General features: G+C 42.0%; 1 protein-coding gene across 1 annotated transcript; it reads left to right on the top strand.

The window, feature by feature from the left end:
- Nucleotides 1-5,630: 5,630 nt before the first annotated feature.
- On the top strand, nucleotides 5,631-14,091 carry LOC306790925 (putative E3 ubiquitin-protein ligase HERC4; the record flags this gene model as incomplete). The annotated part of the gene is made up of 23 exons (XM_079287473.1): nucleotides 5,631-5,847; nucleotides 5,964-6,081; nucleotides 6,217-6,293; nucleotides 6,647-6,868; nucleotides 6,963-7,054; nucleotides 7,217-7,347; nucleotides 7,949-8,073; nucleotides 8,156-8,232; nucleotides 8,364-8,470; nucleotides 8,576-8,635; nucleotides 8,719-8,824; nucleotides 8,913-9,111; nucleotides 9,925-10,073; nucleotides 10,227-10,337; nucleotides 10,489-10,587; nucleotides 11,174-11,323; nucleotides 11,453-11,593; nucleotides 11,744-11,913; nucleotides 12,046-12,109; nucleotides 12,225-12,295; nucleotides 12,406-12,589; nucleotides 12,712-12,808; nucleotides 13,871-14,091. 23 exons carry the CDS (start codon nucleotides 5,631-5,633, stop codon nucleotides 14,089-14,091), a joined length of 2,988 nt encoding a protein of 995 aa, XP_079143599.1.
- Nucleotides 14,092-17,958: the final 3,867 nt, after the last annotated feature.

Raw genomic sequence — 17,958 nt, 5'->3', positions numbered from 1 at the left:
CGCAGGGTGGTGCCCCGTTTATATTAATAATCATTAATAATTGTTACATACATCAATAATTCTATTGATGTCAAGAATTCAGTTTCTTAAATGCTGATAACCCAAACACGCTCCTTTAGATCCCAACACTGATGAACACCTCAGCCTTGACAGAGCTGACTGTGTTTAACAGATCAATAAAGTCTCGCTTTAGAACTTCAGACTGTTGTTTCACAATATCACAGCTTCCTGTATGCACGATGATGTTTTTCGCTGTGGGATAGTCAGCCACGATGTCCAGGAATTTGTCTCTCATGTCAGAGACCATATCTTTCGGAAAGCAGAGTATTTTGGTGTTCTTGCTGCACAGTTTTCTGACATCTTTTACAGCATAGTCACCAACAATCAGAGTCTCAGGCCCAGTCACTAGCTTTGCCTGCAGCCTTTTCTCACATTTACTCTCAGTTCTTACCCTGCTTTGAGGAGATAGCTGCTTATCCAGGTCATCAGATGGAGATTTATGTTCCTGCGACAATGGAGCAAATCTGTTTTGAAGTTGTAGGCTTGGTTGTTGTGGAGGTGTTTTGCTGGTTTTACTTTCCTTAGCTGTCCTTGGCTTTGTCCGTCTGGGTGCAGGGGTTGAGGAGGAGTTCTGCCCGTGTGCTAGTGCAGGCCAGTCAGTCGCATAAGATGCATTATCTGCTCTCTCCTCCTGTTTCTTGGTAGGCCTGGTTGTGCTAGTTAGCTGTGTCTTAGCTTGCATTTGTCCAGTGTTTTGAGTCCATGGTAGAGTGGTATCATTCCCACACAGTCCATTTACTTCCGCGTTTACTTCTAGTCGGTGGATTTTTGTTTCCAAGACTGCAATCTTCTGTAGGAGTTTGTAGTGTTGAACACGGTGGAGGTTTTGCGAAATCGTGATGTCTCTACCGGCAAAGCCGTGGTTAAATCAGGCATATGACTCTGAGGCTCTTATAAGATTGCACCGGGTAGACAGACAGGCTTCTGTTGTCCAAAACCCCTGTTGCACTGATGTGTACGGGTGGGCGCACACTCATTCACCTATACACACACCCACACACACCCCCAGGCATGCTTCTCGGTTCATGAGAAGGGCAAGGGGAAGCCCGAAGTTCAAGCAGAGGGGGCGCTACCAAGGCGGCCGGAAAGAAAGAGGCACTAAAACAGGTGCCGGACAGGAGGGCGTTAAGGTCGTTAGTTAGGCCCCGGGGTACATATGAATAAACATACCCTTGACCGTGAGGTCACTGAAAATGCTGACGGGTTCATATGAAGACAAAGGCCTACCCGGGCTTTCAAAGATTACGCTGGAGTAAGGGTTTTTTGGTGTAATCAATCAAGTGATGTTTGAAATTCAGTTTGAAGATATGTTTGATGTGATGTGTAGGAATCCGTTTGAAGTCAGAGATCTGAGCCCCGGACGAGTATAAATAGGGGCAGTTTTGAAACAGTTGGAAGGAGTTCGGAGGAGCGGTGAGGAGTTGTGCGGAGTCGTGTGAGCGGTGCAGGCTTCGGCCTGCACGGAGGAGAACTTTAACTTTTTGCAGATCTCCGGACTTTGAGAGTCAGAGTTTTTAAGAATACTTAGAAGATTTTTTGAAGATGAGTCAGGAGAGAAAGCTCACTCGGTCTATTCCTGCGCTGGGTTAATCATTAACTTTTTCCTCCGTAGGCTACACAGCCAGCCAGTCTGCTGACTAAGTCAGTGCTTTTAAAGATCATTTGTCTGTAAACTGCTCTGAAGAGATTATACTTTGATTAACGATTTTTTTTCTCTGTATTTTGGACCAAGAGACTATACTTTGATTTAAATGCAAATAAATAAATAACGAATCGGTCTCTTCGACCAAATCCTTTTCTTCATATTTTCTTGAGAAGCCAGCCCAGAGAGGGGTTACGCCTCAGCAGATCCCCTTCAGCCCCTGAGGTAAGTTGTGTTTGATCCAGCTCGGTACATTACTGATTGCATTCTTTACATGCTCCGAACACACTGATACTTATTCAAATAAAAAAAAAATAAAAAAAATTGAATTAATTAATTTTTCAATTTTTTTTTATTATCGAATAAAATAATTAAAAATCGTGAGGGGTCACCCCACAGATTCACGTAACAGTAGTAGTCATCCGTGGAGAAGGGAGGCATCTTGCTGCTACTTAGCTTTAGCTTAGCTGCTAATTAGCAGTAGCCAACAATCCAAATAGCTCGATGACTTTCTGGATTTTTCTTCACTCAAACGTTGAAGAGTGATATATGTGATATATCTGGCAAGATATATGTGATATATCTGGCAAATTGAAGCAAGAAAATGCAAGAAAATGCAAGCAGAGGCAAGAGCAAGCAGCAAAGCGACTGCACTCTCTCATCAAGGTCGAGTGTCTCCAGCCTCTCACTGATCTCCTCAAGTTCCCTGGAGAGGTCAGCTCTCTGCTTCTCCACCTTGGCACGAGCAGCACGCTCAGCCTCAATCTCTTCCTCCAGTTCCTCAATGTGGGCCTGTTGAATGTAGGTGTAATTTCTTTCAGTAAACTTTCACTTTTGATACACACATTAGGAAATGGGTGCAATATTGTTTTCTGAAACAAAATATGTCACCTGAAGCTCCTTGATCTTCTTCTGAAGATGAGCACCCATTGACTGCTCATCTTCAATCTTGCTAAGGAGCTGACTGACTTCAAAGTTCTTCCTGTGAGAATTAAAGATAAAATTGATATAGATCATGCAGTTGACATTCATTTTCAAAAGAATGGTTGTTGTACAAATTCAAAAAAGTACATTACTTTTTAATTTTCTTATCAGACTGTTGCTTTTCATTCTCAAGATCCATAATGGATTCCTGGGCCAGTTTCAGATCACCCTCGAGCTTCCTCTTGGCTCTCTCAAGGTCCATACGCAGCTTCTTCTCTTGCTCCAGAGAACCCTCAAGCTGAAGAAATAATATTTGTTCACATTGTAATCATCACGACCAAGAACAATTTTGCTTCTTAAATCAGAGTGTATTTGTAAACTTACATCGTCCACTTGCTGCTCAAGCTTGGTCTTGGCCTTGGTCAGAGTGTTTTTGACTTTGTCTTCCTCTGCCTGCAGGTCATCAAGACTCTGCTGATGAGCCTCCTGAAGGGCTTTATTTTCCTTGGTCAACTTAGCAAGGCTCTCATCCTGAGAGGCCATCTCCTCGGTCAGGTTCTTGACCTAAGTGTGCACTCCACTTAGAAGTTATATTCTGGATATTAAACCCGTTCCATTCATAAATTAAATAAAGCCCTTTTAAGCTGAACTTGTTTGTCCCCTATCTCGAACAGTCATTTGATGCTCCACTCCCTTCCTAAATCTATCACTCTGCCCTTCAGTCTTTCTTGTTCCACACTGAACTTCCTCCACTCTATCAGCACATGTTTCTTTACAGTTGCATGTCTCACATTTATCTGACTCTTACTTTTTCATGATGAATAAGGTGTCATTGAGTCCTGTATGTCCTAACCTCTGCTGAAAGTGCCATTTTCCTTTCTACTTTTACTTCTATCACTTCTCACTCTGACTGACATCTAGTCTAGTCTCCTCCACACCAGCCCTATTTGTAGGACTCTGCTCGAAAATAGCATACCCATACTAAAGTGACCACAGTTCTGTACTACAAGGTCTATTTTAATAATTGTTGAGGCTATAATCAGATCACAACACTGGTGAGATTGTTCAGTGGGTAATATTGTGTATATGTTGCTGGTTAATATCGTAAATGAAGACATTACACAGCTCAAATTGAAAATATTCAGGTTCGCCTGAAAAAAAAGCACTTTTATTGATATTGTGTTGTTGAAATACTGCAGCAGCTCCCTAAAAACTCTCCCAAATCATTGCACAACTGATAAGTAGTTGCTGAATAAAGGTTAAAGTGGGATAAAGTGAAGAATAAGAGGCTTTAGTACAGAGAGGTCACGCGAGGTCATCATTTTCGAACCAGCTGTTGCAGCTCTGACATTGTACTTTTATATCCTATGTAACGATATATTTCACTTTTTTTACCACTCATATCATTCAATACATCCAAATACAGCTGTTAGGAATCATTTTGAGATTCCTAACGTCATCAGAGTGTGATTCTGCCTGTCATCCATAGGATTTTCTCAGTCCAGGTGTTTTTGTACTTATATTTCATAAAACGTCACAATAAAACAAGGAGTTTTTCGGCTGAAGACCAGCGCCATGGTACCCTTGACCACTCACAGCTTTCAACTGGTTCAACGGAGCGAAAAAACAAAGGTATTTATGATTTCTGTATCATGGATTTCGTACTTTTATCACACGTTTTCTAGATGCTTATATTAGTAGTCTATAGTTGTGTTTGGAGTGTGTAAGAAGTGACTTAGATGATAGTGTTGCGGATGAGTCCGCCTACAGGTGGCAGACTGACCATCTGGTGACCTGGTGCGTTCTGAACAACCTGGAGCTCAACGCTCTAAAGACAGTGGAGATGGTTGTGGATTTCAGGAAGAACGTAGCCCCACATGCCCCGATCACTGTGTGCGGCTCCCCCGTCGACGTGGTGGAGTCCTTCCGCTTCCTGGTTTTTTGCTCAGTGTTAAAACATATTTGTATGAATTATTATGCATTCATAAAAAGTGGAACTATGTAGCGACCTGTTGCTGTTTCACTCGCTCACTCGCTTGCTTAAGTCAAGATTGATGGCACTCTCAATATTTGAGCTGCTGGGCTGCTCCTCTTCCTCACGACACATGAACAGTTTCTTCCCGTCGGCAGTCGGGCTCATTAACAGAGCCCGGGACCCCCGGCACTCTGTCATCCCCAGGACAATTTCCCACCGGCACATCCCTTCTATCACAATCGAGACTTTCACACTTACCGGTACATCACACTGGTTTATAGTCCTGTTATCTGTCCGTTTGTGCACTCGACTTCACTTTATTTTATATTTCACTTCATCTTATATTCCACTTTATTTATATTTTACTTTATCTTATATTTTCTGTAAATTTAATTTGTTTCTACTTTGCATTGTTGATTGTTGTTAAATGTTACGCACCTCCCATCATGTCAAATTCCTTGTATGTTCTACATACCAATAAAAATACTAAATATCAGGTGAACAGAAAACCCCTTTTCTGGACGGGGTACATGTTTCTTTCCAGCTGAGCTGAGTCTTTTGCAATTATTAATATCCACCCACAATTTTACAGCACTAAATGCCTCGTAGAAGAAGGGAATGGATAAAAGGAGCTTTTTTTTCCTCGAACACAAGTTGTTAGTGTAGCCAAAGTAATGTTCAGTATTTGAGCTTTTCAATAAGTTATCCCTGAGTTGAGTATCAAGTATCCAGTACACCTATTCATTCTATTTAATCACCAAACACAGTGTAAAAACTGCTGCAGTCATGCACAAACAGCAGCTATCAACTCCAGTTTCACTTTCGTTTTTCTTTCAAACCTCTAAAGTTACAGAGCTCCTCCTGCCTCTGACTCACTGGGTGTGTTATTTTCGTTTCATCGTGGTTATAGGTTGTGTTTTCCTTTGCTCACAGCAAAGTATGCACAATGAACCACTCAAGTTTCGTTTCTGACTGACAGAGCTGAGTCATAAAAAGCAGCTGACAGTTCTCCAGAGACATTTTATCAAGATGTTTTCATGGGGAGAGAACTGCCAGCACGGCTTTCGGTTGAAAGATGGCTCAAATATCTCAGCAGGCGATGGAGTTCACCTTTTAAACCTCGGCTTTGACATCACGGATCTGTCAGCAGGTCACAGCGTGCTCGCCTTCATCAAAAACAACGCTGATGCTGCCATCATTTGCACAAAAGAGAGCAAAGATGGGGGGAGAGTCAGAGGAAAACAGAGTGAGCATAACTTCCTTATGAGCTCTTGCAAAAATAAGTTTTCTTTTTCGCAGTAGTGACCTACAGTATAACAAGCTGGATCACTTACATGCAGTATACCTGCTGTGTTCTTTCAGAGTTTGTGACGTGTAAAGAGAAGATTCAGGCCGTGGTTAGTGGTGATGATGTGGTCACACTGCTTTCTAACGAAGGAAAAGTTTTCTGTGTGGACACAACTCGCACTAACATTCCGAAGTAAGGAGAAACTAATCTCATGATGTCAATCGATGTCCTGAACAACAATTGGTCTTAAAAAATCCTCACTTGGGTTCATGCTAGTCAGCTCTGAGTGTTTGAGCTTTGTTTTTGTTCTGTCTCTTGTCCTCTCAGGCCCCTGGAAGCTTTTTGTAACATACCGGTGTCTCAGGTTGCTTGTGGGAGCCAGCACTCAGTGGCCCTCACCAAAGGTACAGTAAATTGCTTCTAATGTACAAGCTTAAAGCTATTGGCTCCTACAATATTCATGGAAACTCTTGGGGTCTAAAATAGTATCAGTCACATACTACCAGTAATCACTGCTTTAACATTTGAATACCACAACTGCCTTTTGTAAACCCTTTGTTGTGTTGACTTGGTGGAAAACAACACCTCAGCCAGTGTTGAGACGGGATGGTAAAGGTTGACTCAAAGTCCAATAGTGGCTGGTATCACGGCATAGTACAAGATAATAATGACGATAACAATAACATCTGTTTATATAGCACTTGTGGTTTACAAAAGGCAAACAGACCAGGGTGTCAGAAAAGTCATTTCTCCACAGGTGGTCAGGTGTATACATGGGGCCGGGACTCCAGGGGCCAGCTGGGTCAGGGGAGGAGCGAGCCCTCCGCCGACTCCCCCCAACACATCCGATCTCTGTCAGCACTCCCCCTGGTCCAGGTGGCTGCAGGGGGAGAGCAGAGCTTCGCCCTCTCCGTGTCTGGTGCCGTGTTTGGCTGGGGAGGAAACGACTGCGGGCAGCTCGGGCTGGGAGACACAACAGGTAAAAAAGAGAAAAAGCAATCATTATATCTAATACTCTACTAATACTATTTCTGTTGTATGTAAACCAGAATGTCATTTTTTCTCCCAAATAGACAGACCTACACCAACTCTTGTTCGTCACCTGAACACTAAGAGAACAATTTACATTTCCTGTGGAAAGGACCACACTGCCATTTTGACAAAGGTTAGACCGAAAAAAAATGCTCTCTGGCAAAAAAAGCTGTTAGGTGCCTCACCAATGCAGCCTCAACGCAGCACTAACTTCCTAGATCCCACAGAAATGTAAATATCTAACAATAAACCATAGATGGGACGTTAAAATATGTTTGTCTGGTTGCTTCCTCAGAATGGTGCAGTGTTCACATTTGGCTCTGGTCAGTATGGACAGCTCGGGCACAACTCATTCGGCGATGAACTACGACCTCGGCTTGTTGCAGAGCTCTGGGGGACAAAGGTCACCAAGATTGCTTGTGGACGGTACGTTACAATTATAAACTCTTACGCAGTTATTCTGAGCCAATTCATTACCAATGCACTTCCAGCATGGCTCCCCTACAGCCTCGACAATGTGTGCTAACGTAGTAAAATACTGTCTTAAGTGGCTGTTCTGCCTGGTAAATTGGCACGCTTGACTTTAAAAATTCCGGTGTCAGTTAATGTTGCCAACGCCAGATCCACGCAGCATAGCTAAGTAGCAGCTAGCTTACCAACCATTGTTTGCTTGCTCCTTAACGTTATCGCTAGCATGTGCGCTAGCAACAGCAGTTCACTTAATGGCCACCAGTATCATTAATAACAAGGATTTTCTGAAAATTCCACGTAATACCTAGAACAATATTTTCAAATCAGTTTGCCAGACCTGTTCAAGAATTCGAACACTTCGAAATGGCACAGAGAGCAGTTAGAGAACGGCAATCAAATTTAGCATATCTCCATGAGAATGTTTTTGTTGCATTTGAGAACATCCCAGGAATGTTTCTGTTGTCTGAAATAGAGGCTTGGAGGCTGTAAAACTCCTGAAAAAGCATCTTTGTTGACATTAAATTCCTGTTTTGCGTTGTAACGTCATCTCAATCAGGCATCACACATTAGTGCTGACGGACTCCAAGAGGGTTTACTCTTTCGGGTGTGGAGCGCAGGGGCAGCTGGGACACGGAGAGGAGAGTCATCCGTCCGTGCCGCTACCGGTTCAACTGACACAGGGTAACTACGTTTCTAAAATATCGAAATTGATTCCATTTTTATTTCACAGACAGAGATAACTTTTTTAAAATTATCATTCCAGTTACCACTAATGGTCCTGAAATTGGAAACATCTACGCAGGAGGAGACTGTTCGTTTGCAACGTCCACATCTGTTAAGGTACCAACACAAATACATACAGTACATATCATAATTGTGGGAGGTGTAATAATACCTTAACCTCAATTATTCATACATATGAAGTCATTTTTCTACATCGAATATGAGCCTTTATCTTGTTTCTTTCACAGGAAGCGCATGAGGTGTTAAGCACTGCTACTGTCAGCAACGTAACACATGATATGATTGACAAATGGGTCACTGAATGTAATTCAAAGTCATGGAAAAAGATCAAACGGTAAGTACAATGCAGTAGCAGTTATCGCATATAACTGGTTGGCCTGTTAAATCTGATAATACTCTATTCTCAGTGTTATTGACTAACCACATGAAAACCTCACAGGGAAATCCGCAGGACATTCTCCTCCGCATCTTGCATGAATCAAATCTTCCTTGATCAAAGGTAAACGCCATCCGTTCATGATCCCCACGTCTCCGGATATGTTGAATTACATCACATTCACACTCTGAATTTTTTCTCCATAGCAAAGATAAACATTTCCAGACCTCGTCAGAGTACTCCGGCTTGAACTTGTCACTTGCGCGACATGCTTTCAAGAAACTAGCGAAGAAGGATCACGTTATGGCAGAGGTATGCGTCCGACATTGTGCTTTCCCGTATACTTTCAAAACCTCTCAGTAATGCTCTGCTCATTTATTTAGTTGTATGCTCCCAACAGGTCAAGGCTGCTGTCCTGCACTTGCTTCCCTCTCTTGATGAGATGCCATTGGGGGTGGAGGGGTTGAGGATCCACCTGCTTCTCAATGAGCTCCTACATGTGATCCAGAGACCCGACCTGCGACGAACGAGCACAGCTCTCGCCGAGGCGGTCGCTGCCGCCGTGCAAAGGCTCTGTGCTGGAAGCCTCCAGGTCTTAGGTACTATGAGAGAAAGCTGTTTGAATGCTTGAGATGCTTCATTTAACATTAAATACAGGATCACGTGATGGTGTGTTCACCAGACCCACAGCAAGTAACTATTGGAAATGGAGCGAGCGGTGCTATTTTTCATAATGCTGATATGAAATTTGTGAATTACTATGGAGTCTGAATGAAGGAGGGCAGGATGCTATTGTGTAATTTAACAATACAAAAAGTAGAACCCACCCCAGCTCAAACTCCGCCTCTTTTTTAGTTTTATGAGATGGTTCACATTAATTGAATTAAGTTGTTTCCTTGTATTGAGTCAGGAGAATGCCAGTGTAATAATTATAGACCTCCTCAGATTATAATTTATTATGGAAATGTGCATTCAAGATAAATGCATCATTTATTTTATCAAATTATTATGTGTTAAAATGGTGTTTTAAAAAAGGCTTTTGAATGTAACTTGTTGTCATTCCATCTGCTAATGCCCCCCCCCCACACACACAAAAAGTTAAAATTGAATACCATATTTCTGTGTATTTTAATAATAATTCCAAATTAAAAACAAATGTTCTTGTAACTTTTTTTTCAAACTTAAAGTTCCTTAAGGCATGAATTAAATGCATTTATATTTGATCAATTTATCATCTTTGTTAATTTTATAAAGGTTTTGATTGATTATAATCTCAGACTAGTAGCGTCTAATAATTGCCAATAACTATTCTGGTGGCACACTCCGGACTCCAGTCATATCTGTGACATCTGCTCAGCTGTTAAACGCTCACTGGCGTTAATGTCTGCAAATCTCCATGTTGTCTTCCTCAGGGGACTGGTGGTCCTCACTGCCGCCCTCCACCAAGGTTCAACATGTTAATGTGTGGAAGCGGGCCCTCTCAGTGATGCTGTCCTTAAAGCCTGTTCCTCGCAACTCTGGAGTCAGAAACCTGCTGCTCGTCCTCCAGTACATGTTCAACGTCAGTATCACTTGTGAACATCCGTGATCTGTTTTTTTTCCTGTGAATTTCAAACCAAACAGAAACCACAACCACCTTACTCAACTTTGTCTACAAATGCTTTTCATTGCCAACCAATCCCTCACACTCTTCCTAAACATACCTTTTTTAAAGGCCAACGACAGGATTGCAGGACGTCAGAGAATCCCAGAACAAACCTTTTGTTTGGAGATTAGCCAAACATTTCTCCAAGAGGATCTGCAAATTTGGCGTTCAAATATCGAGGTAAAAACTATTAACAAAATACGGGTTTCTCTCTCTCACTTTGTTTGTCACTTCTGATACAGTGTCCATTCAGGTGAAAAAAAGTAAAATTTGAGGAGGTGGTCATCAAGTTTACATTCTTGTAAGTAAATTGCTTATATGCTCTCTTCAGGATATGGATAATCAGCAACTTGTCCTTTGTAACTTCCCATTTGTGATGGATCTGAAATCGAAGAAAATGGCTTTTGACATCCATGCCGAATGCTCTCAGGTACCTTTAGCCTGGAACTTTGCCAATTGGCAAACTAAACCATACAAACAATATAACAAGGAATGTCAGGAATTCTCCGATATCAACATTTGTTGTTATGCATGATTTATGTATAGTTTGTTTTAAAGTTAACAAGTAGGTGTCCTATCAACTTTAACAAATGGGCAGAATGTTTAACCTAAATGTACTTGTTAGCACTTTTCTAGTCGTTCTGACCACTCAAAGCGCTTTCACACTACTTGTCATCATTCACCCATTCACACACTGATGTGCACTGAATTCACTCGCTGCCCTTATCAACCTCAACACCAGCAAGAATTGGCCTCGAATATCAATATTTATATTAATAATATTAATACTTCCCTCGGGACTTGGTGGAGACCAAAACTGAGCTAGAAGCAGAGTAAGAATTGCCCTTACGTTCACCAGGTGACCAGAAATACAACTCCAAATGAATGGGAATGTAGCTCTGTTTCTGCATAATGTGTTAATAGGTATGGTGATGTCATGTAATGCATTACATTACATGACATGAAAATGTAATTAAGATAGGAAAATTACATTTCAAGATGTAATTGTTTTATAGAGCGAACACCAGCAAATGATGGGTTGGCCTTTTGGAGTGTGTCAGTCAGATCGTTTTTTCGGACTGAAGCTGAAGCGAGCGTCACTTTTGGAAGGCACCTTCAAACAACTGGCTGCTGCTCATCCCAGTGACTTCAAGAAGCCACTTGTGGTAAATATTCCGTTTTGACCTGATGGTTAAAGCAGAGCCAAATCATTTCATACTCAATCTTATGTCATTGAATCTTATAATCATTTTCTTAATCTCATCTAAGCCTATTTCTAACTTTTTGTCTCTCAGGTCTATTTTGATGAGGACCCAAAGATCACAGGCGTCTACAGAAGAGACCTTTTCCACCACTTGTTCCGTGAAATGGTGTCAACTGGATCTGGGATGTTCATGTTCAACGACTCCGAAACGCTGGCATGGTTCCACTCCACGGTAAGATTTCAAATCCCCATGCGGGAACCATCAACCATCGAACCATACACTCGGGGTTCACTTTATTTGGTGTATTTTTCTTGCTAATGATGATAAGCAACAATGGGACAAAATGCAATCAACCTCAAATGTCCTTGTTTCTCAATACAGACAACAGAGGAGGACAGGACAAACTTCTTCCTGTTTGGTGTTCTGTGTGGACTGGCCTTGTACAACAACAGTATCATACACTTACCCTTCCCGCTGGCTCTGTTCAAGAAGCTGCTGGGTGTCAAGCCGACACTGGACGACTTGATGGAATTCAGCCCGGCTGTTGGAAAGTCAGTATTCTTCTCCATTTAGTAATACGGTTTTGTTTGTTTTAAATTGATGGCTGAATATTGTGAATCCAGTACGCCATTCAGTATTTCTTTTAATATAACTCAGTTCTTTTGTTTCACTCCCTTTTTAAGGAGTCTGCAGTGCGTCTTGGACTATGAAGAGGATGACCTCGAAGACCTGGACTGGTGTTTTTTGGTTGGTGTTTTACTCGAGCAGGGTTTCCAGTAATGTGCCTCTTTTATCTGTATTTCAGTATTTTAAAGGTTTTGCAGTGATACCATTAACCTCCTCTTTCAAAATTGACTAACAGATTAACTGGGATGGGACAGAGGTCGACCTTGACCCCCAGAATCCTGGAAAGTCACTGACAGTTCTAAATAAGTAAGGCTTTAAAAATGTTCAAATCAAAGTTGTGTGTGTGTGACCTGCACCCAGATCAGCTCCGTCTCAGAGAGATGTTTGTTGAATTTAAACTTGAATCTGCCAAACAGGAAGGAGTTTGTGGATGCCTACGTGAGCCATGCCTTCAGCGCGTCCGTGGAGGGCGTGTTTGAGGAGTTCAAGCGAGGCTTCTTCCAGGTGTGTGACCGGGGTCTGGTGACGCTGTTTCGGCCGGAGGAGCTGCAGGGAGTGCTGGTGGGCCAAGACGTGTATGACTGGGCGAAACTGAAACAGGTACACGCACTGTCCCAAACACAAGCTCGGCCTGTTTTCTCTGCAACTGCAACTGATCACATGTTTGTTTTAACCACGTCAAACATTGGAACAATCTTTTTTTTCATTGTTATTGAAATTAGAACACAGTGTGGGAACTTCGCTTTGGCGACCACACCAGGCAGATGTTTTGGGAGGTTTTTGATGAACTGACTGAAGACCAGAGGAAAGATTTCCTTTGTAAGTACTGTACCTCATATTAACATATTTTCATTGTGGAAGCCTTTCATTAAACATGTAGCATGTGAGCTGTTGAAACCTGTATGTTCTTTTCACAAACAACATCACGGTTAATTGTAGTGGAGGGGGAAAAGGCAGACAGGAAAATGTATTTCATGATGGAGGTACATCTGGGGCCCCGAAGCAGTTGCCGCTTTACTTTCACACAATTAATTCCCACACCACAAAAAAGAAATGTCTTGAGAAATGTCCATTATGGCGTTCATTCTAAAGATTTACTTGCTTTTATCTACGTGTTTGCACTGACATGATGGCTGCCTCGCGTATCCTGCGTCCATTTGGAGCATTGGTTGTGCACGTCCTCGTAAATGATTGCTAAGCGTCAGCAAGGTGCAACATGCACAGGAACGGGATAAGGCAGTGTCAGTGCAGTATGGTGACGTGCTTTATTTACACGTCATCTACGATGGCGTCGCTTTTTTCAGCCGGGATCGCAGAATTAATAATATAGTAAACTCCTGGAGCGTCGCAATGTTTATCGTTTACGTCACGCAAATCCTGAAGTTCTATACGATCTGAGAACTCTGTTGTGCCCTCTGGTGGAATCCTCCAGTAACACGCGTTGTAACCTACATAGGCAAGTATGCAAACAATTGTGTTCGGGACGCTGCCGGTTGGCTACCCGAACGCGTGGTTAAAAAGTAACCATATCTCCGGCTTTGAGGAGATTGAGATACAGATGTACCATAATGATATTAATGATGGCTCTGTTTCCAGACTCCCAGTAAGTTAGCATTGACTGGAACTTCAACCCCTAAATGGAATGCAGCCATTATTAACATCATTAGTTACCTGTGCTTAAACAGTTATTTCTAAGAAGTGAGTCGAGATCTAAATCCTATTTAATATAATTATTATTGACCATCATCCATCCATTCAAATCAATAAATAAAGGGACTACTATAGCTGCTGTAGGTAAGCAGATGATGCTGATGCACAAAGATGGTAACAGACAAAGACTAACTTGAAGTTTCCTACTTTCCCTCGACGGGTGTTCTTCAGGGTTCCTGACTGGGTACAGGAGGGTTCCTATTCTTGGCATGGACCAGGTCCGGATGAAGGTTCAAGTTACGCAAGTCCAGAGTGGTCAGCGCTACGATCAGCACTTCCCCGGGTCTCTGACATGTCACTCCATGCTGTGCCTGCCCTTGTACTCATCCAAGGAGATCATGCGAGACAGGCTGACGGTGGCCCTGATAGCAGAGAGAGGATTCTCGATGTGATGGTGGATCCACGGCTGCTGGACTGGAGCGTGTACAGTTTCTGTGCTATGGGTGTGGGTGGGCCTGAATTTTCCTTTTATGATCACATCTCATGTGATACCTCAGGATTAAAACAAACACTGTACTGTATACACATGACTTGACAATACAAAGTAGGAGGCGGCTCTGTTTCTAGCTTTTAGACAGCCTCGTTGGAGCACTGGGCATCTCCGCCCACACTGGCTCACGTCCTGGACCGCCTTCTCTGCATCATCAGTGTGTGTGCATGTTGTTGCAGCTGCATATTGTTATGTCCGACCGACTAGATAAGCTAGGGCGCCTTCTCTTTATCTCCAAGACGGCGCAGGCAGTTGAATCTAGTTTTCTGTAAGACTATGTGGCAGTTAACTGGAGCAAAAGCTATCTCTCGGAGTCTAGTACTTTTCCACTGTGTTCAGGCGAGCGCTATGAGTGCCCCGCCCGGAGTATTTGACCTTCGTGTACTAGAGCTCGCATATCCGCGTATAAGCTGTGTTTAACATTGAATGTATATATTTAATTTACACACACACACACACTTGTATTTCACCAAGGTAAAAATAAATTCCTCCTCCCATTCTGGATGGAAATGGTAGGTTTTCGCCTTCTTTCGTGGAGCCTCCGCCATGCTCGCTAACTGCCAACAACGCCAGGCTATCACCATGGTGACGACGTTTGCGAACGTCAATCAGGCATAATGGGCCTCATTCTCGAACGCAGTTAAGAAGAAGTTAGGAAGACATTTCTTCTGAACTCCACTTACGCGGTTTTCAGGACAAATTTCGCATTCATGAAAGTTTTCTCATCTGGGATTCGTTCTGACCTTAGACCAGAATTTCAGAACGCTAAATAGCAATCGTAAATCGCCCAGAGTTTTCTTAAATGCAATTCCTCAAAAAACCACTAGATGCCCCACGGGGCCGCTCCGTGTTAGAAGGGGCATTTAGTGGGAAGGGCTGAATTTGTGAGAAATCGTTGGTGATTACGTGCACATCAACTCCACCGACATCCTCGGATTTAAATAATTCTAATAATAATAATAATAATCAATAGAATATTTGCATCATTAACAATTACGTTTCACATTTATAGTCATGATTCTATGAGGCATCGTGATATCATAAAATAAACAAAAGGCCTACACGAACACTGCAAATGTAAGTGAATAAATAAATAAGCACCAAACTCAATCGCGTGGATATAGCCACAGTGGAATAGAATGGACACATCTACATTCTGCAACAGTATCTGCACCTCTGCATTCGCTTTCTGCTTTGACATGATTTGAATCAGTCTGAAGTTGCTCGTCTGAAGAAGCAAGTCTGTCGATTGTGCACGCGTCTCTTCAGTTGCATGCCCTTATAAGGAGCTGGCGGGGCGTTTCTGGATGCAAATCCAAGTTTACGAGAACGCGCGTTCAATTTAAGAATCCTCATTCGGGGGAGCACAGCTGAGAACACTTGGCTGTGTAAGAACCCATTTTCAGGCGTTCATGAATCAGGCGGAGATCTTCTCTGACGTTGGTCTTCCGAAGTCCGTAAGAAAACTTTTCAGAAGACATTTCAGAAAATGTTCGAGAATGAGGCCCAATGTGTTTCTGAATTTATTAAAATTTTATTTTGGAGAGCGACAGGGAAACTCTCCGAGATTGACCCTGATGTATATGTTAACATTTTCATAATTTCCCCATATTTGAAAAATATAACACCTAGGCAGGCATCACAGTTCATAGTGGTCTCATTCAATATTTTGGAAGAAGTGTAGTGGCCATTTGTCGGCTAAATCAAACTTAAACAAATAATAATCAAACGCCACTGATGCACCGTGGTCTGTATCTTTACGCAGCCAGAAGAGAGTCAAATGTCCAAGCAGGATTCAATTTTGGTGTATTTATTAAATAAATCAAATAAAACAAGCAAACAAACTAATTAACAAACTCCTGTCGTGCTGTCTCTCCTGTCCTGTGTAGCTGGTAAAAACTATACGCCCACCCCGGTGCATGCTGGTCCTACCTTTCTACTCGTTTAAATAGCAACAGGTGCCCACAGTAATTACCCAAAAAATAATAGAAACAAACAAATTACTATTAAAGAGAAAAATTATCTTAACATATGAAACATCTACAATAATTAAACAATACTACTTATAAATGAAATAACAAAATACAATATCAAATAAATAGCTCCAACAAGAAGAGTTATGCTTAATTATTGCAAATATAACGTGTTTACTAATCACGTATTGTGTTCGGTAATGAGGTTGCAGATAAACTTGGAAAAAGACCATAAAACAAAAATGATATTTTAGAAATTTGTTTTGGGAGGTCAGAAGCAAAATCAGTAATACAGCACGGAAATATTACATCTTGGCAGCAAATATGGAATAATGACAATAAGGGTTGAAATTATAACAAAATTCAGACATCAGTCAGAGTGAAAAGTGATAGAAGTAAAAGTAGAAAAGAAGATGTTACTTTCAGTCGATTAAGGTTAGGACATACAGGACTCAATGACACCTTATACATCATGAAAAAGACAGTCAGATAAATATGAGATATGCAACTGTAAAGAAAGTGTTGAACATGTGCTGACAGAGTGGAGGAAGTTCAGTGTGGAACGAGAACGACTGAAGGGCAGAGTGATAGATTTAGGAAGGGAGTGGAGCATCAAATGACTGTTAGAGATAGAGGATAAACAAGTTCAGCTTATAAGGGCTTTATTTAATTTATGAATGGAACGGGTTTAATATCCAGAATATAACTTCTATATGAGGTTTGTTTTCATGTTTCTTTATTTTCTTTTATTTATAAATAACATTGTCTTTAAATGATAACTGTCATCAAGTCATGGTGTTACACACTCCGGTCCAGTAGGTGGCGGCATGCACCTTAAACGTTAGTTTGTAGTCCGCCATTACACTCAACGAAGAATAAAAAGACCAAGAAGAAGACTCCTCTCCCGGTAGCCTACAAAGCTATCGAAGTTAGCTTAGCATCCTAGCTGGAAACAGACCGACGAGGACTGAAGTTATCAATACAGCGCTAGTCAGAGTTTAATGGAGAGTAAACTGTGTTTTTAACGGAGTTTGTCTGGAGGAAAAGTTTCTGTCGCTGGTGGATTGTTTCCTGGTGTCCTACGGAGCTAATGAAGTTAGCATGCTAGCAGGAAGTAGACGGACCCGAACATAACCCAGTAACCCAGCGCAGGTCAGAGTGAGCAAACCGTGTTTAACGGAGTTTGTCTGGAGGAAACGTTTCTGTGGTTTAGTGAAAATGTCTCAAGTCCAAATGCTGAGATGTTTAGTCAACCAGCGACTAACTGCGGCTGCTGAAGAGATATTTGGTCTGTTTGAAAGAACGATAGCAGAGTACGAGGAGGAACGTTCTCGTTCAAAATAGGAGAATAAGCGACAACGGGAACTTCTGGACGCTGTTTTCAACCCCGAAGTCCGGATACAAAGAGCACGTGGGTTCACTTTATTTATTCTCTGAAACACTGTTCATCCTCCGGCTGATAACTTTTAATGTAGTTTGGAGTGAGACACGGTTGCAATTCGTAGTTTTCTTCTTCTCCTGATTTAATACCGGCAAACGTGTCGCTTTTCGGCGAAATAAGCCGTTTTGAATCAAAATATATCATCCACGTGAGTGTAGATCCGTAGAGGCTTTTTTTTGGGGGGGGGGGGGTCAACTGGCCAGCCAGCCAGCGTTTCTCAGATTGGAGTGAGAAAAGGAGAAAATGTGATGTCGTGATCTTCGCAATAAAACATATTTGATGCGACGTGTCGAGTCGTGGCCAATCAGCGTTAAGATGTCTACACCGTCTTCATTTCCCTCCGTTAAAGTTTAAG

This window comes from Melanostigma gelatinosum, assembly GCF_949748355.1.
Source record: "Melanostigma gelatinosum genome assembly, chromosome: 1".
NCBI classification, from domain to species: Eukaryota; Metazoa; Chordata; class Actinopteri; order Perciformes; family Zoarcidae; genus Melanostigma; species Melanostigma gelatinosum.
The sequence above is the reverse complement of the archived record's forward strand: the minus strand, read 5'-3'. Positions and strand labels throughout refer to the sequence as shown.